The 27,499-nt window shown below is 40.4% G+C and overlaps 1 protein-coding gene across 1 annotated transcript; it reads right to left on the bottom strand.

The window, feature by feature from the left end:
- Nucleotides 1-1,196: 1,196 nt before the first annotated feature.
- Nucleotides 1,197-27,137, bottom strand: LOC113888688 (leucine-rich repeat-containing G-protein coupled receptor 5-like; the record flags this gene model as incomplete). Its single annotated transcript, XM_027535717.1, has 14 exons — nt 1,197-3,648; nt 4,870-4,953; nt 6,653-6,798; nt 7,848-7,973; nt 8,897-8,968; nt 16,569-16,640; nt 17,784-17,849; nt 21,300-21,371; nt 21,513-21,581; nt 21,730-21,859; nt 23,346-23,393; nt 24,825-24,870; nt 25,441-25,613; nt 26,993-27,137. Coding segments are annotated over 14 exons (2,337 nt in total), but the record flags the coding sequence as incomplete, so codon positions are not given.
- Between the last annotated feature and the right edge of the window lie 362 nt (nt 27,138-27,499).

The following is a 27,499-nucleotide window of genomic DNA, read 5'->3' as shown; positions in this document are numbered from 1 at the left end:
CAGTTGGGCTTCCCTGGTGGCTCAGATGGTAAAGAATTTGCATGCAGTACAGGAGACCCTGGTTCCATCCTGGGGTTGGGAAGATCCCCTGGAGAAAGGAATGGCAACCCACCGCCGTCTTCTTGCCTGGAGAATTGCATGGACAGAGGAGCCCGGCAGGCTAAAGTCCATAGAGTTGCAAAGAGTTGAACATGACTGAGCAACTAACACTACTACACCTCTTGTCTCAGTGGAAGAGAAATTAAGTGTAGACTGCAAGGTTAGGTTGAAGCATCCGTCACCCATGTCTGACAGATGGGTGGGAAACTCAGTGCCAGGTACGCTGGAGGGGCTCAGTTGATACGGGCTCATTTTCTTTTTTTAAAATACTTTCACACATAATTTATTGATATGGACTCATCTTGGCAATACTGCTGAAGCTCCAGCTACTACCTGATGGGTTCATTTTGCAACTTGTACAAGCAGAGCAGGACTCATTGCAGCTGGGAGTGGCTGGTACTAGGTGCTTAGAAAAATAATTTCACTCCTTATATTTTGGGGGATGGGAACAAAAGGGGAAGAGTGTATTTCTTTGTGCCCTGAGAATCACATGTTTTCTTTTGGCCTTGACATGGTCATAAAATATGTTTCCTTTAAAGGAAGAATTTATAGAAAAGCCATGTTCATGTTGAATGATTTTAGGATTGATTTGTTTTTTATACATTTCTTTCTAATTGTGTTTTTGTTTTTACATTGCAAAAGAAGTAGATTCTGGCTATAAAGCCCAAACTATCACTGGGGACAATGAAATTCACCAAGTCATTTGTTGTGACAAAATAGTTTATCAGTCATAGTTAAAGCTATCCAGGAGTTTGTAAAGATATTTTGACTTGTTCTTGTGAAAGATTTACTTCTTAAACAAGTCCAAAATACTTAAGATACTCAGATAGCAAATGTACTCTTATACATCAAAAGTCAAAAACATTTAGGAGATCATGTATTTAGGAGTCCATGTATGGACTCACTAAAACACTTGAAAATATTTTGTCTTATAGTCACACATTTTATTACAAATTTATTTTGTACCCAATAGAAAAGCAAGTTTGAAATCTATTTACAAGAACTATATACATTTACATATATTACATACAGTTAATGAATTTAAAGAAAAATGGGCAGAGAAACACAATATATATGAAAGAATATGCCACTGTACATGGTTTATTATCATGGCCCTTAGTGTTACTGAATCTTTATTGTAGTAATAAATACAATTCTATATTTACACATCTTATAAAACATCTCATAAATGTATTTTTTTCAATTCCAAGTTAAAACATCTGATCAAAATAAACATGCTTATATAAAAATAAATCTACCTAATAGTCTTTTGGTTTGGATTTATTGAAGCTAATGTAGTATAACAGAAGTTACAAATTAATCCTTTGACCTTTAGTATTTAATAATTTTGCCTCTTATAATACCTAACACATATTAAACATGGAGGAATAAGCAGAGAAGTCATGTTCTTGACATCAAGTGGGTTGACCCAAAGACAACATAGCTAAAACCAAGCCAAATAAACAGGAGAATATGTTACCATGTTTCTGGTGAGCCAAAACTGGTTTCAGACACTTGCCAAAGCTACTAGAGATACATGTGAGAAGCTATGTCAGTGGATTTAATTTATGTTGTGTCTGCATTTGATTATTACCTTATGATACACATCAGTGTGAATCAAGTGATAAAACCTCCTGTGAAAAATGTGTACTCAACCAAGGTAAAAAAATCCCAGGTTGCTTTCCATCTTTTCTAAATATATCCATTGCCAGCAATGGACTTTTCTTCTCATCTCGGGGCACCAAGGAGTTAAAATGAATTAGAGAAATCAGACCTTGTCTGTACCTGATTGCTTTCATGGTAATTTAAGAATTTAAGTTCATTTTCCTTTCAAAATATTTGTAAGCAATTTTATTCCACTGAGGGTAGAATCATCTAGTGCTGATTCATAAAATCTAGCATCTCTAAAAATGATGTGAACATGAATGAATGAGTAGTACCTTATGTTATCCATTCATGGCGGGATTGGTGACCTGGAAGGATCTTTTCTGGGAAAAGTGAAGCAGTACTAAAACATCTCCACACGGTCATTAAGATGAAATCCTATTGGTTACAACCATTACTTAGTAATGTAGGCTATTTAAAATTCTTTTTCTCCTGATATCTCCAGGCATATTTTAAGGGATTTTCTGGTTTAAAACCTCTTTTGTAAGCAAGTGAGTCAAAAAAAAATTCAATTGAAATCATGGAGAATTTTTTGGATATTTCAATCTGCTTTTTAAATATATACGTATTTTAGGCTTACCAGAAAAGTAGGACTATCTACCATAGCTGAACAAATTATATAAGCAGCATTTATACTGATTTTTCACTCTCTAGTATCAACAATTATCAGCTTTTTGACACAGAGATTTAAAAAAAAAATTTGAATTTCAACTCAGTTCTTTTTGGTTCCGCTCTGATGTACTCAACCTCATATTTTTGGGTTTTCAATTTTTGACAACTTTTTCTCTAATATTAATTAGAGACACGGGACAAATGCCACAGATGAAAGATGACAGCTTTCAGTCATCGGATAAGCTGGTGGTGACCCGGAACTGGAAGGCAGGTCGTAGGCTATGCTGGCACTGGTGAAGGTCACCAAGGCTTGGGTTGAGTCACAGGACTGTTTCTCCACATCGTCAGAGTTAATAGACATCAGGCTTGTGTGTTTCGATCTTGTCCAGAAGTGGGTTTGCTTTCCCAGGCTCCCCAGATCCTCCTTAAAATGTGGATTGAAGAGGATGTAGAGAAGGGGATTGAGGCAGGCAGGAAGGGGGACGATCACCAGGAGGATAAACTTAATGACTTCTGGGCTGATGAAGGTGAGGTTCAGTAAAGAGGAGAAGGACAAGAAAGCCACGGGACAGTGCAGGATGCAGTTGGTGAAGAGCAGCAGGGCCACGTGTTTCACCATGGAGCAGTCCCACATGCTCTCCAGGTCTCCCTTTTCCAAGTGACAGTAGAGCCTAGTGTAGGCGACGGTCATCACGAGGAAGCAAAGCGAATTCAGCAAGACGAGGGCCACCATGTAGCCGGTAGCACGCGGCTCCCCGAAGGGCAGCGGCAGGCAGAGCGGGGAGGCGCTGTACTCGCTGCCTCCCAGCAGGGGCACGGCGGCCACGGTCCCCGCCAGCAGCGCGCAGAGCGCGAGGGTCGCTCTCAGGCTGGGAAAGGGAGTTTGCGTTTCGAATTTTGCTGAGCATTTCACCGACCACCCACGCTCCAGGGCTGCCAGGGTGAGCAGGAAAACTGAAGATTCCGAAGCAAAAATGGACAAAAAGCCGACGACCTGGCAGCCGACCGCCTGCTCCCACCAGGCACCGTGTTGCGCAAAGCTGCCGAAAGTGAAGGCGTCCACGCCAGCCAGCACTGCACTGGACACCCCCATGAGCATGTTGACCGCGGCTATTAACCCGATTAACAGTTTTATGGAGGATATGTACACTGCGGCTCTGAACACTGTGGAGGTCACCAAGGCATTACATGTCAGTGCCAAAACCGCTATGGTCCACACTCCAATTCGGATCAGCCAGCTACCGAACAGGTATTCACAAAGTTTGAAAGGGCCTAGAAGTCCAAAGAAGAGACAGATGGGTGTCAAATGAGGGTTCACGACTTTTGCCACACTCCCCTTTTGGTTTCTCTTATCGGGACACCAAGAGATACAAGCCAGTAACAGCCCTGGGAACACACTGTTCTCTTTTCCCACTTTATTAAGTGGAAAAAAAAAGTGAAAGTGTTAGTGGCTGAGTTGAGTCTGACCCCATGGACTGTAGCCGACCAGGCTCCTCTGTCGGGGGAATCCTTCAGGCAAGAATACTGGAGTGGGTAGCCATTCCCTTCCAGGGGATCTTCCTGACCCAGGGATCGAACCAGGGTCTCCTTCATTGCGGGCAGATTCTTTGCCTTCTGAGCCACCAGGGAATCCCCTTCATTAAACCATTATTTAATGTAAAGATGAGTATACCAGATGCCCAGGTTTTCAACCTATACCCAGAAAAATGGAGCCAGAGAGTTTTTACATTACTGGATTCTGGCTCCCCAAATATAGCAGTGTGGGGGCCAGGTAACAAACCAGATCTCCTGGACTTTTTATTATTAATATATTTTTCCAGAATGTTTCAAAAAGGTTCTGTAAACAGGGAAGCAGAATCCTAGGGAAACACTTTGTGATTTTAGAAGAGGAAGTGTGAGTCGTATGCATTTCATGAGAATGTCATCTTAGGTTTAGACTGACGTTTGCTGTTTAGGAGCAAAGAACCATCAAACTGTTGAAAGTAAAATATCAACCCTCCTCTGCTGTCTTCCTCCTCCCCCCAACTGGATTATCCTATTTCAGAGAAAGGGACTAACAATGAAGTAATTAACATACATAGAAATTTTTACTTATCTCTAAAACTATTATTTGCTTTAACCAAATAGGTTCTCTTTAGAGAGAACCTAAGAAATCACTGTCAAAAATCAGTGATTACATGAAGCAAGACTGTTGCATACCAGTTCAGGCTAAAGAGCTAATATTATTTTAAAAATTACATATACCTCTAACTACATGATTGGTTCTTCAATTTCCATTAATCTGAATCAAAAGTCTCCTATAAAAATCCTGTTTATGACTGGAGACCAACTCCAGGAAATAAACATTTGTATTTTAAATGTCTGCATGAGGTGGGATATTGATGAGCTGCTAAGATGGCACAGATTTTGCCTGGAGGTGTAGCTGAATGTCACTGACGGCTTCAGAGTTAAGGGTGGGTACCGCTCCTGAGGCTGTTGGGACACCTTTCTCACCTGGGGAAGGTGAGCACCGCACCGGATGAAGGGCTCTCAGGTCTTCCTCAAAGTCAAGTAGGAAATCTTCAAGATCACGCTCATCTGCAGGAATGAGAAATTCTGGAATGATTAGTTCTGTCTGTCTTTAGAGGGACCAACTCCCAGGGAGGAGAGAGGCCTGGATTGCCCTGGAGACATGAAATGTCACAGAGGAAACTGAAGGGCAAACATCCCACTTCTCCCTGGGCTTTCTCTCAAGTCTATGATGTAGTTGCTTTGGGATGTTCCACTCAAGCTACTGTTTGACAACTATCCCGGCAGAACTGGGGACGAGGGATGGTAACCAACCCTGGGTTCCTTGTCATAATGTTGGAGCTCTCTCATTCTGTTCTTGTTCCCTGCAGCTCACTACGGCCCCGAATCGCTCTGACCTAAATTAGAGAGAGAGCGTGGGTCTGCATTCAGTGGAAGAACCACTTTATCCAATGTTCTAACACTCAGATGACTACAGTGCAGATGTTCTGAACTGTGTTCTCTGAATACAAGAGGGAGAATTAGTAAGTTTCCATCTTTCTGGGGTATTCTGCTAAACAGAGGACAAATCACGTAACTGCTCGGTGCTTGGGTTAGCTACCCGTGAAACAGGAGTTTTTTTAATCTAACATGCTTTCCCCGAGACACTGATTTAATTGGTCTGGTGTGGGGTTCGGGCATCAGTGTTTTTAAAAAACTTTTGTGTGATTCCAATAGACAGCCCAGGATTGGGAATCACAGTCTCTGAAAATAAACTCCATGAAGAACCTCCTCTCTCTTGTTCATTGTGTGCCTCTAGGACCTAGAACAGTGCCTGGCACATTTTAGACATTCTAATTGTTTTTTTTTTTTTTGAGGGGGAGAAGGGGTTGATGAATAAATATACTAGAAATTAGGGTGAACGAGGCAGGAAAAGCAAAAATGAAAGCAAGAACGAGAGCAAGACACACGCTATAGCGTGAAACAAAAAAGCCAAGGGCTGGAATACCTGCTCCTTAATCGGATACATGTGCAGGAAGCCAAGTCAACGAAATGTGCAGACAGAACAAAGCATACTTGCTTGGGAATCAACAAATCATTAACACCCAGAGGAAGAAAAGCCAGTCTGTTCAGACTCTGTGCAAACTTGCAAGGTTGGCAAGAAAAGGAAAGCACCCGCTTGTTACCACAGGTGTGGTTTGAGGTGCATTGTTGTCTAGTTAAGTCAGGTCTTACTTCAAGGAAAGCCAAGTGCTTTACAGACATTATCTCATTTCACTTTCCTGACAGATAGCCTTGTGGAGGGTAGGAGGTGAGAATGTTTTAGGATTAATTGGGTAAGAAGTTGGATTCCTAAGCTCTTCTGCTGAGATATGGAGGCACCTAAAATGTCTATATCCTCCACTCTACTCGGGTTTAAGAATAAAAATATTTATCTTCTGGAGTAAAAAGCTCAGAAGCATGTTTGAAAAAGGTACCCACAGGGATGAGACCCTCTTAAAAGTTTATGAAAGTACTCATAATCAGTGTTAATATTTACCCCAGAGGATACTGTATGCTAAAAGGGATCTAACGATAAGCATGAAGAATTCACTTACAGAAAATATGACATTTCAGACTGAGTCCTAAAGGAGTTTTCTCTTTCTCTGAGACTCTTTAAAAAGTAGGATTGATTCTCAGCTTGCTGGGGTGATTATATGGAGGCTTGTCTGGAGTTCAGATGATATGTTTGATGACTTTTTCAGGCGCCTTTCTGACACAGATTTGTCAGTGACACAGCTGATCTTACCTTGAACTTGAAATACGCCAGCATCTTTTTTATGAAGGTCTTCTGCAGTGCTGTTGTCGCCCTTACTCCACGGGTTAGAAATTTTATAGACGTTCTCACACACTCCAAATGCACAGCACTGGTATGCATAGGGCATCTCTATAACCCTTGGAATGAACAAAACCAAACAAAAACACACACTGAAAGAAACAGATTGCCAAATATAGTGCTCTTCTTTCACTTAATACTTCTGCCTGTGGGTTTTAGCCTTAATAAATAGTCTAAATTATTAACTATGTGCATAAAGATGTTGGTTCCAGTGCTATTCATAATAACAATGGAGTTAGAAATTATTGTCATGAAATGTTGATAGTTACCGAGGTTCAATGGATATATTATTTTCTCTACTTTTGTGCTTGAAAATTTCCATAATAAAAACATGAAAAAAAAAAAAGGATCACTGGGGAAATTGTAGCACTGTTAAGTAGTATTTATAGTATCATATAGTGTTAAGTGACAAAAATGTGATATAAATTTGTATACGTACTGTGGTCTAACAATTAAAAATACATTGGAAACCAAATCTGGAAGGAAATAGCAAAATGTTTTTAGAGGTATTTATAGACTTTTTTCCTTTCTTTTATTTATAAACTCTGTTTTGGGGTTTTAAAATTATATGAAAAGTACTATGGTTTAATATACACAGAGAATATACATGTATATTCTCTCTCTATATTATATATATTCCCTTGGTGGCTCAGTGGTAAACAATATAAAATTTTTCAAGGGACTTCTTTATTGATAATAAGTGTGACAGGTTTTAAAGAGCATTACTTCTTCAAACAAATATTAATTTAATAGATTTTATGAGAACATATACATAAGCAAAATGAATTTTAAAATGTCAACAGGAGTACAATTATGTTATAATGTTATTTAATTACATGTTCTAGTTTCTATCTCATGGATCAATGGTTTTCAAACTCTTTCTATGAACTCTATGTTCCAGGAGGCATCTTAGAGAAACAAAGGAAATGTGGTCAGGAAGACACATTCTCCTACTCCAGGGTTTGTCCTAACAATGCCCCAGGGGTGGGGGACATGAAGGCATGAAATGCAATTCAAAAGAGTCCCATAAATTTTGAAAACCACTATAACACGTCTATTATTTCACATGACCACAAATGTATCTTATTAGCTTTAATGACAAACTCACTTGAGTTCTGGAAAATTTTCAGATGATATCAAGCTCTGTAAAGCATGATTTCCTGTTAATTTTAAGTGAGTTAAACCATGTAACCCAGTTACAGGAATAGACGACAGGCGGTTGGACGAGAGGTCCCTGCAAAACATCAAACAAAAATTGGCTTTTAGTCTGTGTTAGCATATAACGATTACATTAAAAAAGCAACCTCAAGATTATTAAACTGCTCCATAAAACCTCTAAGCAGGGTTCTTACTCTTAATGGTAAAAGGAACCATTTTGGTTTTAGCTCCTGACAACTTTTCTATCTGCAATCAGAATTGCAGAAAGAAAAATGTTTTAATCATATCCAAATTGTAATTTCTACATTCAGCTTGATTTTGGCAGATGCGACGTGCTGCGTGCTAAGTCCTGACCGACACTTTTGTGATGCTATGGACTGTAGCCTGCCAGGCTCCCCTGTCCATGGGATTCTCCAGGCAAGGATACTGGAGTGGTTGTCATGCCTCAATTTTGCCGGGGGGCGGGGTGGGGTGCGGTGGGGGGGACATCTAAAATCTAGTGGGAGGCGCTACATCTAATTTGAAAACATCGTTTGCGTTTTATTTTCTTCCTCCTCTCTTTAACTTCTGTCTGACCCAATTCCTTCTTTCTCTCTGAGATGGGAGTGGAGAAGAGGAAGAAGCAAGGGCTGGGAAGGGAGGATAAAAATGGACAGGAAGATTTTCTGTTAGTATGGCAAACTGTGAAATGAAAGCCCTTTAGAAATGAACTGATGTCTTATTCCATTCCACCTGATAGCTTGCAAAAATGGAAAATTTCACCTCAATAACCAGAACCAGCTGTCACCCAGATCTTCAATTATAAGGATCCACATGGCCTTGGAGGGGCAGGGAGCAGGATTGCTCCTTTCTAGTTTGATCCAACTCTAGTGTGGAGGACACTGAGGACTCAGCATTCTGTGCCCAGGCTTTTCCAGCAAAACCAACATTCATTTTTGATTAATCAGATACTGCCCAATTATCAAAAAACATGCCATAAACAAGTCATGAAATACTCACAGCTTTCTTAGAGATGGCAAGGTGGAAAATGCATTAGGGTCAATAATTGCAATTTTGTTCCAAGCTAAATTCCTATAAAAAAAAAAAAAAAAGGCAAGTGAGAAGATTATATAAAAGAAGACCTTGTGAAGTTTTACCATATATATTCATTCTTCTAACAAAATTTAACTTCCATTCAGGACATGGACAATTAACTTTATCAAATCATCCTTCAGATGCATGTATGGATAGTATAAAATGATTAAAGAGAGAATTTGAAAGCAACCTTGTTTATTAAATCAATCCAGGAAAATCACTCAGATGGATATTTTAGTTTTTATTCTTTTCTTGATAAAAAGTTGACTTTAACATGGTTGTAAAATTTTATTAAGGCATTTCTAAGATGAGTGGGGGTTGGGGAGTTGGGAGAGACAGGAACTTCTGAAGCTCTTCTGATGGGCAAGTAAATTTTAAGTTATAAAATGTTCCCAGATACATAATGAAACCCAAAAAGAATTTGTGTATATTGTCCAGCATGTCAGACCTTAAGAGAAACACAGAGATACTTTCAAAAACATTCCCAGTAAAGAGAATGGACATTTAAATTCTTAACTGGGAAATGAAGAAAAAAGGGGCTAATATATGTTGGAAGCATAATTCTTTGATAACAAAGCCTATAATTTATTGAGAAATTCACTGCCCCTCTCCTCCACACCTATGTGTAACAACATGTAGGTAATTTACAAGAATAAGAACTTCCACATTTTTAAAAAAGAGCAAGGAACTTAAAATTTGTATTTTTAAAATTCATGACTCAAAAGGGGAGCTAAAGCGTAGGCATTTGAGGAAACTGAAAATGACCACTGTCAACTTTTCTCTAATGCAAGGTAATTTATTCATGGTGTCGGGCCCCTAAATTACCTAGGATAAATGGTATTCACAGAACATTTACATTCTTGTTTGAAAGTCCCCCCTAAGCTGGGGGAAACTGGAAAGCTTTTTTTTTTAATTGGAGGATAATTGGTTTACAATATTGCGTTAGCTTCTGCCATACATCAACATGAATCAGCCACAGGTAAGCATGTGTTCCCTTCCTCTTGAACCCTCCTCCCACCTCCCACCCTACCCCACACCTCTAGGGTGTCACAGAGCTCTGCTTTACACTCCCTACATCATACAGTAAATTCCCACTGGCTACCTATTTTACATATGCTAATGTATATGTTTCAATGTTACTCTTTCAAATTGTCCCCCATCTCCTTCCCTCACTGTGTCCATATGTCTGTTCTCTATGTCCGCATCTCCATTGCTGCCTTGCAGACAGGTACATCAGACCTGTCTTTTTAAATTCCATATATGTGAATCAATATACAATATTTGCTTTTCTTTCTGACTTACTTCATTCTGTATAATAGGCTCTAGGTTCATCCACCTCATTCAGTTCAGTCCAGTCATTCAGTTGTGTCTGACTCTTTGCAACCCCATGGACTGCAGCACACCAGGCCTCCCTGTCCATCACCAACTCTCGGAGCTTGCTCAAACTGATGCCCATCGAGTCGGTGATGCCATCCAACCATCTCATCTTCTGTTGTCCCCTTCTCCTCCCGGTTCAACCTTTCCCAGCATCAGGATCTTTTCCAGTGAGTCGGTTCTTCACATCAGGTGGCCAAAGTACCAGAGCTTCAGCTTCAGCATCAGTCCTTCCAATGAATATTCAGGACTGATTTCCTTTAGGATGGAAAGCTTGGGTCTCCTTGCAGTCCAAGGGACTCTCAAGAGTCTTCTCCAACACCACAGTTCAAAAGCATCAATTCCTCAGTGCTCAGCTTTCTTTATAATCCAATTCTCACATCCATACATGACTACTGGAAAAACCATAGCCTTGACTAGATGGACCTTTGTTGGCAAAGTAATGTCTCTGGTTTTTAATATGCTGTCTAGGTTGGTCATAGCTTTTCTTCCAAGGAGCAAACATCTTTTAATCTCATGGCTGCAGTCACCATCTGTAGTGATTTTGGAGCCCCCCAAAATAAAGTCTCTCACTGTTTTCCATTGTTTCCCCATCTATTTGGCATGAAGTGATGGGACCAGATGCCATGATCTTAGTTTTTGAACATTGAGTTTTAAGCCAACTTTTTCACTCTCCTCTTTCACTTTCATCAAGAGGCTTTTTAGTTCTTCCTCGCTTTCTACCATAAGGGTGGTGTCATCTGCATATCTGAGGTTATTGATATTTCTCCCGGCAATCTTGCTTCCAGCTTGTGCTTCTTCCAGCCAAGCGTTTCTCATGATGTACTCTGCATAGAAGTTAAATAAGCAGGGTGACAATATACAGCCTTGACGTACTCCTTTTCCTATTTGGAACCAGTCTGTTGTTCCATGTCCAGTTCTAACTGTTGCTTCTTGATCTGCATACAGATTTCTCAGGAGGCATGTCAGGTGGTATTCCCATCTCTTGAAGAATTTTCCACAGTTTGCTGTGATTCACAGTCAATGAAGCAGAAGTAGATGTTTTTTTCTGGAACTCTCTTGCTTTTTTGATGATCCAACAGATGTTGGCAATTTGATCTCTGGTTCCTCTGCCTTTTCTAAATCCAGCTTGAACATCCGAAAGTTCATGGTTTACACACTGAAATCGGGCTTGGAGAATTTTGAGCATTACTTTGCTAGTATGTGAGATGAGTGCAATTGTGCGGTAGTTTGAGCATCCTTTGGCATTGCCTTTCTTTGGGATTGGAATGAAAACTGCCCTTTTCCAGTCCTGTGGCCACTGCTGAGTTTTCCAAACTTGCTGGCATATTGAGTGCAGCACTTTTATACTCAGAGGACAGTAATTCCATTCCTAGTCATGAACCTGTGCACCCAACGGGTTGCACAGGTTGCACAGGAGGTTTCCTGTTGGGAATCCTCCCAACAGGCCCAGGGGAGCCAGTTCTCCTCTCTTGCCCTGATCTCTCAGGTTGCACCTTCAAGGCTCCCTGAGGTTCTCTGTTGGAGTCCCAGTGGAAGTCCCTGGAGGACAGCAGTCGGGGTCTCCTTGTGGTCTGCTCCTCGATTTTGGAATCTTGGCACAGCTGTGCACTTTCTCAACCATGGCACCCCCTGTCTGTGCCTCAGGGCTTCCTGGGTTTTGGAAACACATTTCATTCCTCCCTGTCTCTTCAGCCCCCGTCTCCATCATGCTGCTGGTTTCTACACGCGCGTCCCTTGCTTGCCAATACCTGTGTAGGTGTCCCTCCATTTGGGCCATCAGGGTGTTTGATTCTGTGAGAACTGACTCTGATTCCTGTGAGAACTCTCACTTACATAACCCTAAAAGCATATGTGCTTGTTCTAGTAATGATGACAGCAACAGCAACACTGCTGCATATTTACTATGTGCCAGGTATGGTCACCAGCTTCTTTACACATAAAATCTCATAACCCTCAACACAACTTGATAAAGTAAGTATTATCATTAGCTCCGTTTTACTGGTGAGAACTAAAACACAGAGTATTAAGTGACTTGCTCCAAGTCACAGAGTACTCAGCAGCTGAGATTCAAATCTAAGTAAACTGGCTCCAGAGTCTCCAGTATTTGGCACAGAACTTGTTTGGAATCCTCAAACTATTGGGTTGGCCAAAATGTTTGTTCGGGTTTTTCTATCAGTTCAGTTCAGTCGCTCAGTCATGTCCAACTCTTTGTGACCCCATGAATTGCAGCACGCCAGGCCTCCCTGTCCATCACCAGCTACCGGAATTTACTCAAACTCATGTGCATCGAGTCGGTGATGTCATCCAGCCATCTCATCCTCTGTCGTCCCCTTATCCTCCTGCTCCTAATCCCTCCCAGCATCAGGGTCTTTTCCAATGAGTCAACTCTTTGCATGACGTGGCCAAAGTATTGGGGTTTCAGCTTTAGCATCAGTCCTTCCAATGAACATCCAGGACTGATCTCCTTTAGAAGGGACTCCTTTAGGTTGGATCTGCTTGCAGTCCAAGGGATTCTCAAGAGTCTTCTCCAACACCACAGTTCAAAAGCATCAATTCTTTAGCACTCAGCTTTCTTCACAGTCCAACTCTCACATCCATACATGACCACTGGAAAAACCTTGGCCTTGACTAGACAGACCTTTGTTGGCAAAGTAATGTCTCTGCTTTTGAATATGCTATCTAGGTTGGTCACAACTTTCCTTCCAAGGAGTAAGCATCTTTTAATTTCATGGCTGCAATCACTATCTGCAGTGATTTTGGAGCCCCCCAAAATAAAGTCTGACACTGTTTCCACTGTTTCCCCATCTATTTGCCACGAAGTGATGGGACCAGATGCCATGATCTTAGTTTTCTGAATAAATAATGAGAGAAACCACTGCACTAGACCATGGGGATAAGAAAATGAAAAAAATCCTTGTCATTTTTCAGGTCAGGCATGGTCTACCTGATGGCAGTGCGGAGCGCGGAGTCCTGTTGCAGAGAATGTGCAAAGCACATCAGAGAGGAGCGGGTTCAAAGACAGGGGAGCTTGTGCTTATGGGACAGACAAGGGCACGTTGAGGGTGGGGAGGAATGGAATGGGTGAGAGGGCCAGGAGAAACAGTGGCCCATGTGTCAGGTCCTGGGAGCTGATGGGTGAGAGCTGAAGGTATTCCAGTGGTTGGGATCAGGTTCTGAAGGGTGGTGCTGGGAAGCTTGGTTTTGGTATTAAAGACAGTAGGGGAATAACAGAAGATTGTTGAGGCAGGGAAGTGACATGAGTCAATTTCTGCTTAAGAAATATTTTCTTTGGAAAATGAGATGAATGGGTAGAGACTGATGGTAGAGAAGCTGGTTAGGAGGGTGAGGACGGTGACCCAGGAGAGTGAATCCATGGGTCTTTGGTGAAGAATATTTAAGTTCTATGCTTTTAGCAAATTTCAATTATGCAATACAGTGTTATCAAATATCTCTTTGTTATTTAGTCACTAAGTCTTATCTGACTCTTTTTTGATGCCATGGACTGTAGCCCGCCAGGCTCCTCTGTCCATAGGATTTTCCAGGCAAGAATACAGGAGTGGGTTGCCATTTCCTTTTCCAATTATTAAAACTATCAACTAAAAAAAAAGTTCTTTTTTTAAAAAAACTAACTTTTGGAAACAGCCAGAACTCCAACCTGGTGAATAAGGTGGGTAATAAAAGTAGGTAATGCACTTTTTTGTTTGACATTTATTTTAAAAAGTAAAAGAAATTCATTAGATGATTTTAGACCAAAAGTAAGGAAAGGGCAACACAATTAAATTCAGAGCAAGATGGTTTTCAAATTAAATTCTGGGGAGAAAGTGATTCTTAAAGGTGAATTTAAAATGTTTTGAGGAATGGTATTATTTTATGGGGGTATGGTCGCTTCAGTTCAGTTCAGTTCAGTTGCTCAGTCATGTCTGACTCTTTGGGATCCCATGAACTGTAGCACGCCAGACTTCCTTGTCCATCACTAACTCCCGGAGTTTACTCAAACTCATGTCCATAGAGTTGGTGAAGCCATCCAACCATTTCTCATCCTCTGTCTTCCCCTTCTCCTCCTGCCTTCAATCTTTCCCAGCATAAGGGTCTTTTCTAATGAGTCGGTTCTTCGCATCAGGTGGCCAAAGTACTGGAGTTTCAGCTTCAGCATCGGTCCTTCCAATGAATATTCAGGACTGATTTCCTTTAGGATGGACTAGATGGATCTCCTTGCTGTCCAAGGGACTCTCAAGAGTCTTCTCCAAAACCACAGTTCAAAAGCATCAATTCTTTGGCACTCAGCTTTATAGTCCAGCTCTCGAATTCATACATGACTACTGGAAAAACTATAGGTTTGTCTAGACAGACCTTTGTTGGCAAAGTAATGTTTCTGCTTTTTAATATGCTGTCTAGGTTGGTCATAGCTTTTCTTCCAAGGAGCAAACATCTTTTAATCTCATGGCTGCAGTCACCATCTGCAGTGATTTTGGAGCCCCCAAAATAAAGTCTCTCAGTGTTTTCCATTGTTTCCCCATCTATTTGGCATGAAGTGATGGGACTGGATGCCATGATCTTAGATTTTGAACGTTGAGTTTTAAGCCAACTTTTTCACTCTCCTCTTTCACTTTCATCAAGAGGCTCTTTAGTTCTTCCTCGCTTTCTGCCATAGGGTGGTTGCAGATGACTCTGCATATCTGAGGTTATTGATATATCTTCTGGCAATTTTGATTTCATCTTGTGCTTCATCCAGCATTTCTCATGATGTACTCTGCATATAAATAAGCATGGTGACAATACACAGCCTTGATATACTTCTTTCCCTATTTGGAACCAGTCTGTTGTTCCATGTCCATTTCTAACTGTTGCTTCTTGACCTGCTTACAGACTTCTCAGGAGGCAGGTAAGGGGGTCTGGTAATCCCATCTCTTTAAGAATTTTCCACAGTTTATTGTGATCCACACAGTCAAGGGCTTTGGCATAGTCAATAAAGCAGAAATAGATGTTTTTCTGAAACTCTCTTGCTTTTTTGATGATCCAGCAGATGTTGGCAATTTGATCTCTAGTTCCTCTGCCTTTTCTAAATCCAGCTTGAACATCTGGAAGTTCACAGTTCATGTACTATTGAAGCCTGGCTTGCAGAATTTTGAGCATTACTTTGCTAGTGTGTGAGATGAGTGCAATTGTGCAGTAGTTTGAACATTCTTTGGCATTGCCTTTCTTTGGGATTGGATGAAAACTGACCTTTTCCAGTCTTGTGGCCACTGCTGAGTTTTCCAAATTTGCTGGCATATTGAGTGCAGCACCTTCACAGCATCATCTTTTAGGATTTGAAAATAGCTGAACTGGAATTCCATCACCTCCACTAGCTTTGTTTGTAGTGATGCTTCCTAAGGCCCACTTGACTTCGCATTCCAGGATGTCTGTCTCTAGGTAAGTGATCACCTAGATGGTCTCTTAAATGTTAAGAAAAACTTTAGGAAAGAAAAGGTTTATGTCCTGCAGTTAAAACATTACATACTGCCATCATTCATCAAAATGACATTGAAATCCAGTTTCGGGATGGAAAAATTTAAACTTTTTTTAACTGCCTCACACACATAAAAAAATCTACTACTAAGTTTTTTTTTTTTTTTTTAAACCTATAGTTAATATATGGTCTTTTCAATCATAGAATGGAATTTAATATTTACAAATCTTAGTCATCTGAGCAACAGAAGCATTTTCTAGGACAGTTGTGCTCAAACCCTTGTGTACTTGTTAAAATATAGATTCCCAGGCCCCACTCCAGAGGGTCTAACTCTTGAGGCAGGTGAGAGCCTGGACTCTGAATTTTTTTACAGTCATCTCCAGGTGACTCTTATGCCCTCAGAGAGACTTGCACTGAAAAACTGTTTGACCAGGAAAGAAAAACAGGCAGGAAGAACTGTGTGGTTACCCTGTTTTTGCATGCCAAACGATCTCTGCCAGTTCCTGGATGAGAATAGAATCACATTTTGCAGGCTATTTATAGCTTGGCCTCCTTCCTCTTTATCTAAGTCTCATGTCTGCTGACTGCAAATTTACTACTTTTGAACTTGTTCCTAGAAATGATCATAAGCAAAATATTTGCCTTCTTATGGCAGATACACGTACAAAGGCCCAACAGTATATGCATACATTGAAAAGGAACTCTTAGAGGAAGACCCAAAGAGAGAAATACTGCTCTATGATGGGGAAAGTTCTGGGAGGCGGTACTCACAGAGATCGGAGGCTGAACAACTGCTGGAAAGTGTCAGCTTGAATTTCATAGATTTCATTATGTCGCAGGTCTCTGAAATGACAGGTTCCAGAGATTGACTTCAGAGTCATCGGTTTCAAAGATAAGTCTTCAGAGAAATTTTACAAGTGATTACCTTCCCTTAATCAAGGAACACGCGAACTACGACTGCCAAGTGACACTGAAAAAAATTTCTTTTTGTTTTAAAAAGAACGGGACAATTTATACACTTAAATAAGTATTGCCTCTCTTTCAAACAAATACTTATTATTCCTTTGGGTGAGCATGCTCAGTTGCTTAAGTCATGTCTGACTCTGTGAGACTCTAGACTGCAGCCCACCAGGCTCCTCTGTCCATGGAATTCTCCAGGCAAGAATACTGGAGTGGCTTGCCATGATCAAACCCGAGTGTCCTGTATTACAGGTGGATTCTTTACTACTGAGCCTAGAGCTACATTCCCAATGCAGCATCATTCAAACAATTTGAGGATGCCTTTCCAGGTTCTGCCTTCTGAGCCTTTCTTATATGCTTTGAGGGTCTTCAGGAGGGTCAAATGTTTATCTTCCAAAGATGGCTTTTTCCCCTCCCTTAATTGCCCAAAGGCATTCAGAGAAAAATTAAGTGGCAAAGGGTAGATGGTTAATATTGTTCTGATCAAAACCAAAGCATGACTCAAAAAGGCTGATGTCTAATGCAGGAGGCAATTTTAAGAGAGGAATTCTAAAATATTTTATGCAGAAGTAGCATCCGTAGCACCTGAAATAAGACAAATATGGAATCTCCTCTGAAGGTGATTATCGTGAAGCAAACATACAAATAAACTCAAGTTTCTCAGTTTTCAAAATTAATGCCATACATATGAGTTTCACTTGTGTTCAGGAAAAAAAGATATTAATGCCACTCATTGAAGGTATAAGTTTAGAAAAAATCCAGAGCTTAAACAAACCCAGTTCATTACTATACCAGGTTAGAGAGAAAAAACTATAATAAATGCTTTACTTATAGTGTAATGTATGGTAAAATAATATTATCTATGTTTCCCAACTTTACAGCCATCCTATGCAGTCATGTGTGTAAGAAGGACAAGCTTCACGTGTCTCCCCAGTGAACCACAGGGTAAGCAAACCAACGACCCCTGGAAATGTGAGTTTTGGCTCTTGGTTTCACTTGGTGACTTAGAGACTCTTACAGACATACATTTTCTGAAGCTTTTGGCAGACTGAAAAACTGGGTAAATCTTCTAGCAGGTTGTAAGAAAGGTCTCTGAAAACAGAAGGTACAAAAGGGAAAAATCTGTTACATATTAGTCGTCAGGAAATATGCTTTTCTCTCCCTTTCCCTTCACGATGATCCAGCTCCCAAAGGCAGACTGAACGTTTCCCCAGCCCTGACATGGAGCAGGTAGTCATAGGCATTATTGGATTAAGCAGGAGATTCAGATGTCAACTGAAATGTAACTGTTATACTTGTTTAATTGATTTAAATAATTTACTTAATGAATTTATTTATATTTTGTTAGTGATGATCTACAATGTTCTAGCTATTATCTTACAGAAACGAGTACAAATTAAGTTAAATAATTGTGCCTCTGTTTCTAAGAGCTGCTATATCTCTACAGCTAAGAGAATGACTGTTGGTTCTTTTCTAATCAACGGAAAAAAAAAAAAAAAAATCCCATCAACAATTCAAAACACAGCACTAACTTTGAAATCAATCATTACAAGGGGGGGGGGGGGGTGGGAAATCTAAGAAAGTCTTCAGCCAAAACTCAACAAATTACAGAATAACAAAAACATCTGGACATATTTATAGTATAATATAGCTAATCTAAAACAAGCCATGGTAATTTGCAGAAAGCTTAAAAAAAGAAAGCTAGTAGATAAAGTAACAGATAGATATTAAAAAAATCTTGTCTCATGTTTAAAAGTTATCTGCTAATCAGCTAACTTATTTTCATGCCTGATTCTAAATCTTAAAACAAGATCACCACTTATGCAACTTAAAAAATCCATAGTGTTTTCTGAGAGTATTTTAAATTATTTTATTCTTGTAATTGATTACTTTATCTTATATTTATTGAATACATGGAATTTAAATAGAAGTACAGTTCAACTTACTACGCATGAATAATTCAGATAAAGCTGTGTGGAAACACAAATTTGTAGTTTACACTAGAAATTTAAAAGACCAAACCAGTGAAAAAAACACTCTGCATCTATACACAAATAACACTTGATTAACAATGCCGTGTGTATTTGTGAAAAGTAGTGAATGTGATAAAGTGGACACATACAAAAGCTGATAATAATTTGGTTCGCTCACCTCCACAGACTGCAAGGGGGCCAAGCCTTCCTGTGTAACTCTCAGGAGAGGCATATGAAACCTTCTTCTACATAAAAACACAGTGTCACCTCCTACCTACCTTCTACCTAATGATTTTCATGGCTAACATTGATCAAGCACTTCTTATATATAGACACCATGTCTACAGCTTGGCCTGAATTATTTTGTTTAATCCTAGTGGTCACCTTATGAGGGAAATATTGTGTTGATTCCCATACAAAGCAAAATGACTTGACTAAGATCACCAGCTACTCAGTGGGGAAAGCCATGCATAGCCAAGTTATTCCCATGGACGAGAAGTAACTTGGAGGCAAAATCACTCATGTACAGTGACACTGCCTCATTTAGCAGGTACTCAGTGGATGATCCAGCCACAGGAAGGGAGCACTCAGACCTGTACTTCCAGAACGTAAAGCAGACTGGAGTAAGGTCAAGACCTGTGGTTGTGCTCTCAACTTTAATTCTACTTGGTTGATGTGCTGAATGCAGCATTAATGTCTTTTTCAATTCTCTCCTTAAATGAAAAGATATGGGTTGTTATAAAGAACAAATTAATACTATAGATTGACATATTTTGAAAATAGTAAGATAGGGACTTCCTTGGTTGTTCAGTGGTTAAGACGCCACACTTCCAATAAAGGGGGCTTGAGTTCTATCCTTGGCCAGGAAATCCCACGTGCCACATGGCCAAAAAAGAAAAAATGGAAAGAGCAAACAAACAAAAAACAAAAACCAAAATAACCCAAAAAGCAAAAAAGAAAATAGCAAGATACTGCCATTCATACAACTGCATTCTTTCAGGCCTTTCAAGGTTTCCACTTAAGGAAAGAATAATGTTGTACAGGAAGTGAGAAAGATGACGGTAAGTGCTAACACTTGGGCAAGCTGGGGAAGTGCTAACACATGGGCACGCTGACACTTATACCAGGTGCTGGTATAAGTGTTTGACTTGTAGTAACTTACTGAATCCTCATGATGATCCCCTGAAGGAAGTAGACTTTATAGATCTTTTATAGATTGGGAAATGGAGCCCTGGAAGGAATAAATAATTCGCTCAAGATACTGTGATTGCAGTGACAGAGAGGCCAGATTTGAACCAGAAAAACAGACCTCGGAGCCTTTGTTCTTAACCAGCTTGCCAGTCAGCCTCAGCGCAGGCAGCTCTAGACTCAGGCGCTTTACCATTCTGCGTGACCTTGTGGAGACAGATGCAATTTAAATACTGCCTCCCCACTTATCAGTTATAATGGGTGAAATCCTGGTCCTGGTGCTCAGCCAGCTTCCTCAAAACTGAGTATGTGTCCAGCCTGTCTTAGGTATGGCGGGCAGAATTCCAAGATGGCTGCTGAGATTTCCACCTACTGGTGTCTAGACGCTTTCTCCCAGTTATTCAGTCCCTGAAGAAAGTTCCCATTCTTCCACTTAACATTGTAGAGCTGCATGTTGTTTGCTACTGGACAAAGCTTGTACTAGAATCACAGCTGCCACAGAAGTCTCCTTTCTGGGAACAGAGCCCTGCAAGGGACCCAGGGTGCTTTCATGACATCCCCTCAGTGCTGGAGGGGGTGTTAACAGGGCATGGAAGGAGGAGGCTGAAAAGTGGAAGGTCAAAACCAGGCTCTCCCAGTTCCTATAAACTACGTTTTGTAAAATGTGGAAAGGGCAGAGAACAGAAGTCCAAGGCAACAGAAATAACATACGCAAGTTGTTACCTGTTAGATGAAACATTAGAACATGGCACCCACAACTATACTGGAAGAATGTTTGGTTGCCTTTATCAAGGTTTGTGTGGGTCTGATAATTTTATTTTGGCATCCGTATTGGGTTTCTGACCATGATTTTTTCTTTCTTGCTTTGCAGAGGATTTAGAGGGAGGTGGGAATGAAGTTATATTGGCTTGTTCATATCCATTTTCTGAAAGGAACGTGTGCCAGTTGAAACGCTGATGGGAGACTGTTTGGGACTTGGAAACCAGGGGTCCACTGGCATTATCGTTGTTTATTTGCTAAGTTGTATCTGACACTTTGTGACCCCATGGACTGTAGCCTGCCAGACTCCTCTGTCCATGGGATTTCCCAGGCAAGAATACTGGAAAAGGGTTGCCATTTCCTTCTCCAGGGATCTTCCTGACACGGGGATCAAAGCTGCGGTCTCCTGCATTGGCTTTTTTTTTTTAACCACTGAGCCACCTGGAACATTCCACTGCCGTTATTTACTAGGGTCTATCCAAGAGCCACTTCCCTGGACCAAGGAGGCCTGACCTCCTGAAGACCCTCAAGGAAAGAACTTTCTCCTCTTTAAAGGATTACTGAAATAATGCCTGTCATTTCAGCCCTGTTTACATAATATTATTGCCTTACTGATACGCACAGCACTTGGAGATTAGGTAACTGATCACAGACAGTTTGAGGAAGAGATGAGATCTGTGCTCCAGTTAAAGTCCTGTTGAAACACAAACCAGACATCATTCTTGTATTCAGACATCATACAGGGACATATTTTGATTCATTGATGTTAAGACTAGTCAGGCTTGAAGGGCAGTGGAGATTCTGGGCAAAGTCAAGAGGCTACTCAGGTACTTACAGACTCTCCAGGCTCGCAGTTCCAGTTAAATCAGGAAATTCAGTTATTTGTGAGGCGCCATTCAAAGTCCTAGAAGGACGAGTACCTGAGTATTACTGGGAGAAAATTCTAGGAAGGGGTCATTTTTATGGCCATTTCAAAACCCTTGAAACGTTCATTTGGTCTTCACAGCAACCTTGCAAAGAGAAAATAATCAGCAAGAGAAATAAACACTTACAGTGTTCTTAGTTCAGGTAAATGTTGAAAAGCAGATCTCCCAACAAGCTGGATGGGGTTGTCATAGAAATGTCTGAAAAAATCCAAACACCAATGTCTTATCATAGAACTTGAATGACAAATGAATATTCCTTCCAAATTTCAACAAATAAAATTACATTATTTATGTAATTTTGATTATTTGACTTTAGGTAAACTTCAAAACTATTTCACTCACATTATGAGGCTTTTGGTAAGAAATCCATACTATTGAAAATTTCTGACAAGGCAGATTTGAATGTTAGCTACTGTGGAGAAAAGCAAGTGAACTGGCTGTTTTTAGTCACTAAGTCGTGTCTGACTCTTTTGCCACCCCATGGACCATAGCCCACCAGTCACCACTGTCATGGGATTCCCTAGGCAAGAATATGGAGTGGTTGCCATTCCTTCCTCCAGGGGGATCTTCCTGACCCAGGGAATGAACCCCGGTCTCCTACATTACAGGTGAAATCCTTACCAAGAGCCGCTTGGGAAGCCTGAACTCACTGTGTAACACTTAAGACTCTTCCTCTACCTCCAATATCTAGAATATCCATCGAGTGGCAAAATATTATTCAAGGTGCTGGCAGTTATATCATTAGCTAAGGAAGATGAAATTCTCTATATTTACATGAGGGTCAATATCCTCTGGTCAAATCTTACAGCATACATAAAGGATTCTTCAATTATATTTGAGAAGAAATTTGCTACTCTGGGTTTTGTAACATTAGATTTTTAAAATTTAATTATTGCTCTAAAAGTTAACACATTATTAGAACTGAAAAAAATATTTTGTTTTATGGGTGTTTTCAATGTAATGATATTTGAACTGCCTGGTAACTGGGAATTGAAGAGAACCTGGGGGCTGGTCAGGAGGGTTGGCTTGAGCCATGCAGAAAGCTGAGAATATCAGTGAAACAAGTAGGTGTCTAAGTTAAATAGACAACCCTGACTGTGTTTCATAGCAAGAGAATGACAACACGGATGCTGTGCTTCCAGGGGGATCACTCTGCTAGTGGTAGAGGCAGGGAGGTGAGTCTTAGACTGGTCAAAATCTAGAGGATTTAGAGGGGGAAATGAAGTGGCAGAGGGGATAGAGAAGAAGTTACGGATAGGATGGGGTCTACAGAGGTAGAAATTAGCCTGGGTAGCCAATGCAACAAGAGAAAAACAAAGAAATTGAGTCAGGGTGGGGAGTGTGGGCGGGAGTGGCAGTAGCAAGAGCTAGAAATAGAGGCAGAAGCAAGGAGAAAGGTGTTTCCTGGAGAAAACATTCATGGCCACCATGTAGCGGATAGGAGTGCTAATCAATATTGGGGGCTGTTAGTCCTCTTCATGGGTCATTACCATATCAAAAGAGTGATTAAGAAAACCAGTCCTGTGGCTTCAAGAAACAAAAGGCGCAAAGAAAGGCAATACAATCTGCCAACTTCCAGTATGTAAATAGTCTCTAATGAGAACTAATGTTTGTTGGCAATAAACTTTAACCCCCTTAGTTTGCCAACAGACTGTCAGAACATTTCAGAAATGATGAATGGTATGTTTTTTCTCAGTTGTCAGGGCTAATTGGGATTCCAGCTCATTTGTGACAAATGCTACCGGTTCCAGAAAGCCTCTCCGTCAAGTTGGCACAGGACAACGGATTATCTGCCAAGAAGTGCCCTTAAAGTCCTGTTCAGAAGTTATCCTTACTCCCCCTCCTCCATATTTCAGACCTCTCCCTCATGACCTCAGGCCAATACTATGCCCCAAACCTGCCAGTTGTCTTTGAATTAAGAGCCAGACTAATACTTACATATTTTCACCTTCCTATATATACCTACACATGATTAATTTTCTGTTTTGTGCTAAATATGAAACACAAAATTAATCATATTTTGAAGCGGTAACTCTATCTTATGCCATTATGGCATATAAATCCTCACATACACATTTCTAGAACATAGACATCTTTCTAGAATTACACCCTAGTTTGTATAAAAGTAACTCAGTGTTTGGACTTAAACATGAATGCGTATAGAGACTTAGTATAAAACGGTAGTTCTCTCATCTCCCCCTCCTTCTTGCAGTAAGGGACCTCCATTGCATGTAATAATATATATATCTACTTATATTTTAACTTATTGAGGTATAATTGACACATGCATGTATTATTGTGCATGCTCAGTTGTGTTTTACTCTTTGTGACCCCATAGACATTGCCATTTCCTTTTCCAGGGGGTGTTCCCGACCCAGAGATCGAACCTGGTCCCTGCATCTCCTGTACTGGCAGGTAGATTTTTTTTTTTTCCCCACTGAGCCACCTGAGAAGCCCTAACTGAAGCATAAAATTGTATATTTAAAATTTACATGGTGGCGATTGGTGTGAATGTATATATTGTGAGGGCTTCCCAGTTGGCACAGTGGTAAAGAATCTGCCTGCCAATGCAGGGATGCAGGTTTCAATCGCTGGATCAGGAAGACCCCCTGGAGTAGGAAATGGCAACCCACTCCAGTATTCTTGCCTGGAAAATTCCATGGGTAGAGGAGCCTGGTGGGCTACAGTCCAAGGGTCCCAAAGAGTCAGACACAAACTGAGTACGCATCACACCATTACACTGTGAATGAATTTCCCCCATGTAGTTATTTATCACATACTTAGCTTTTTTGGTGAGAACATTTAATATAATAATCTATTTTTCTACTATACTTGGGTTCAAATTCTGAATGATCAGGTCACTTTGACATTGACATTTAAAAAATCAGTTTACTACTTAGACAATAGAGATAAGCAAAAAAGCATTTCATAAGATGATTGTGAAGTGAGACGAAGCATTTGAAGATACCAAACATAAGGCAATGAACATTTTACGGTCCTAGAGAAGAATCTTTAATATAACTTCAGCATCAGCTAAAATCTAGCAAAAACACCTCCACATATACTTCTCTGTATGGATTTTTACAGTGACTGAGACAAAACTTGGGCAAATAAGAACATTATTGTATTATGCTTAAAAGTACAATGCATGCTATATTGCTGGAAAGAAAAACTGAAAAGAACTACAACCACTTACATTGTAATAAAGAAGGGTTGCCTACAAAGGCCTTCTCGGTATCGACTTGATATTGTTGCTATGAAAATCCTCTAGAAAGAGAGGAAAAGGACAGTTTATAGAAAATAACCTATGGGGTAAAATCAATTTCATAGTCCCTTCCCCAAACCTGTGGCAATAATCAGCATTATTTAGTAACCAGAGGATAAGGTTAAAATTCCTCCATGCATTTTGAAACTTTCACCCTCACTCCCTAGGAGAAAGGAAATCACAAGCTGTCATCTTGAATGAGGAATAAGGAATCTGAAAATAATAAACCGAGCTTTATGGAAACTTATAACCTAGTATTATAAAAAAGAAACCATCCATCCATTACTATCCAACAGAGCATCATGGTCTAACGACTTGAGACAGAGGAAACCATCTTTGAGAAAGGATTTGATCACTCCTCCTGACCCCATTTGCAGCCAGAGAAGAGAGAAAATTGACTTAAGCTGCAGTTAAGTGGAGATTTAGATAATCTCCTTATGAGGACAAAATTTCCTGAGCTGAAGAAAGGTGCCCCAGCTCAGTGAAGTCTGTAATAACAAATTGATTTCTCATCTATCAGTATGATGTCATCATTGATCGGCAGACGGACAGAGTCAGTGGTCTTGGTCTACATGGGTCTGTGGCTGAAGGAGGTGAGTGGGCAGTTTTGGGGCTGCCTCAGCCTGACAGAGTGGTACTTCTTGGGTAAGCGCCATATGGGCGTCCTGCAGCAGAACCCCGCAGAGGCCTTTCTTATAAACAAACGTGCTGTCTGCCTCCTTTAGCTGTGGTGTCTTATTTCTGTCTGCCAAGAGAAGAGACTCTGTGTTTATTTTTCTTTCCAAGTGTGAGAGAACATCACAAAGGTTATTCATGTATTTAGGTATTAAGAAAAGTAATTAAATTAAAAAAAAAATATGATATATATGCAACCTAATAGCTGAAAAGTTAGCTATTCATAGTAAAAAATGGTGGGGTTCTTTAAAAATTATAATAATATTTATGAAGCATTAAAGGAATATGGAATAATGTATAGGAAGGCATCTAACATATATACTAAGCCTGTACACTGTATTCATCTAGTCCTAGACTCATGCAACCTAGAGAAGTTTGTTGCTGGATATGCTCAGCAAATTAGTAAATTCCAATATAGTTCTCTACATACCTATAGAGCATATATAAATGTTGGAAAAATATGACTTAGGAAAAGAGAATAGCTTAGAGAAATACAATACTTTTTCTAATAAACACAGAGAAATCCATCATAAATTTTAAAAGATTATCTGCTATTTTTGGTGATAGAATCAAATAAAATACATTTTAGATGTAGTTAACCATCATTTATATGACCTTTCAAATTCTTCTTAGTCATATTATATACAGTAGTCAAACACATTTTTAAAATACATTCACAAAGAATAGTTCTCCCACTAAATGTGTCCCTACTTACAGTTCTTTAAGGTTGGAGAGTGTCCTGACTGCAGTGGGGAATTCATCAAGATTATTATAATTTAAATCTCTGAAAAAATAAGTAAATAGCATGTTCAGGTTTTCATTTAAAAATTCATGTACATGACATTTACAAGGAAAGTTAACACGATCTTCCAATGGAATCAGTATCACTGATAGCATTCTTTCTCTTTAAGGAGAGAGACTTTGTTGGCTCGCTGAGCACCATCATTCTACAAGTATCTGCACTGAAATGATCATTAGACTGATTCTGAGAGATTTCAAAGAGTCAAGGCTCAATGGCCCTGGGCATTAAAAAAAGGGAAGGAGGTCTGGGATGGGCATGTACATCACTCTATATTTAAATGATGACCAACAAGGACCTACTGTGGATAGCACGTGGAACTCTGCTGAAGGTCGTGTGGCAGCCTGGATGGGAGGGGAGAGCTTGGGGAGGATGGATACATGTACATGTATGGCTGAGTCCCTTCTCTCGTTCACCCAACTATCACAACATTGTTTGTTAATGGGAGTATACCCTAATACAAAATAAGCACTTTTTTTAAAGGACATGTACGGCATTGTGAATGTCCCAAGTGTGTCTAGAGCGTGAGGTCAGGTGTTTATGGCTGGCTGATGCCGTTCTTCTCCTGAACCTGGCTCACCAAGCTGCCAACGACTGTGTGCCCTGCTCAACCGCTTTCTGCTTTCCTGGCCCCGCCTCCACCCTCTGACTTTGGCCCGTCGCTTTCAGGGCTCTCCTGAGAGGACCTCTAGGAAGAGGCTTCATTCCTGACTCAGGTGCAGTTCGCCCTTCTCCCAGCCTGAAGTCCAGGGTGATGGCCTGCATCTGCAGGTGCTGATGCTGATACAGGGTGCTCTGAAGAAGACATCAGGTCTAGAATATCCACAATGGTCACAAATAAGGATTCGTTTTTCCTGGTCTGTGAGGCAAAGCTCTATCGTCCTTCATGCATGGACAGGGAATGACCAGACCATCAATCTCAAGTCATTCGTCTCTCTGTTATGACACAAATGGCTTTTCAATTCCATTACTCACAAGTGCTTTTATAGGACTTACTCCATCTCTGATCTACCATTTCCATATGAAAAAGTAAATTGCCTCCTGATCTCTGGAAAGGGCAGGATTTCCCAGATGACGCAGAAAAACCTTTTGGTCAGGCAATCAGATGTGGTTAGATCTTCCTCTGTGGGGAAGAATTGCTATTTAATTTTAAGAGA

Source organism: Bos indicus x Bos taurus, unplaced genomic scaffold, assembly GCF_003369695.1.
Source record: "Bos indicus x Bos taurus breed Angus x Brahman F1 hybrid unplaced genomic scaffold, Bos_hybrid_MaternalHap_v2.0 tig00001023_arrow_arrow_obj, whole genome shotgun sequence".
NCBI classification, from domain to species: domain Eukaryota; kingdom Metazoa; phylum Chordata; class Mammalia; order Artiodactyla; family Bovidae; genus Bos; species Bos indicus x Bos taurus.
This window is presented reverse-complemented; position numbering and strand designations above follow the sequence as displayed.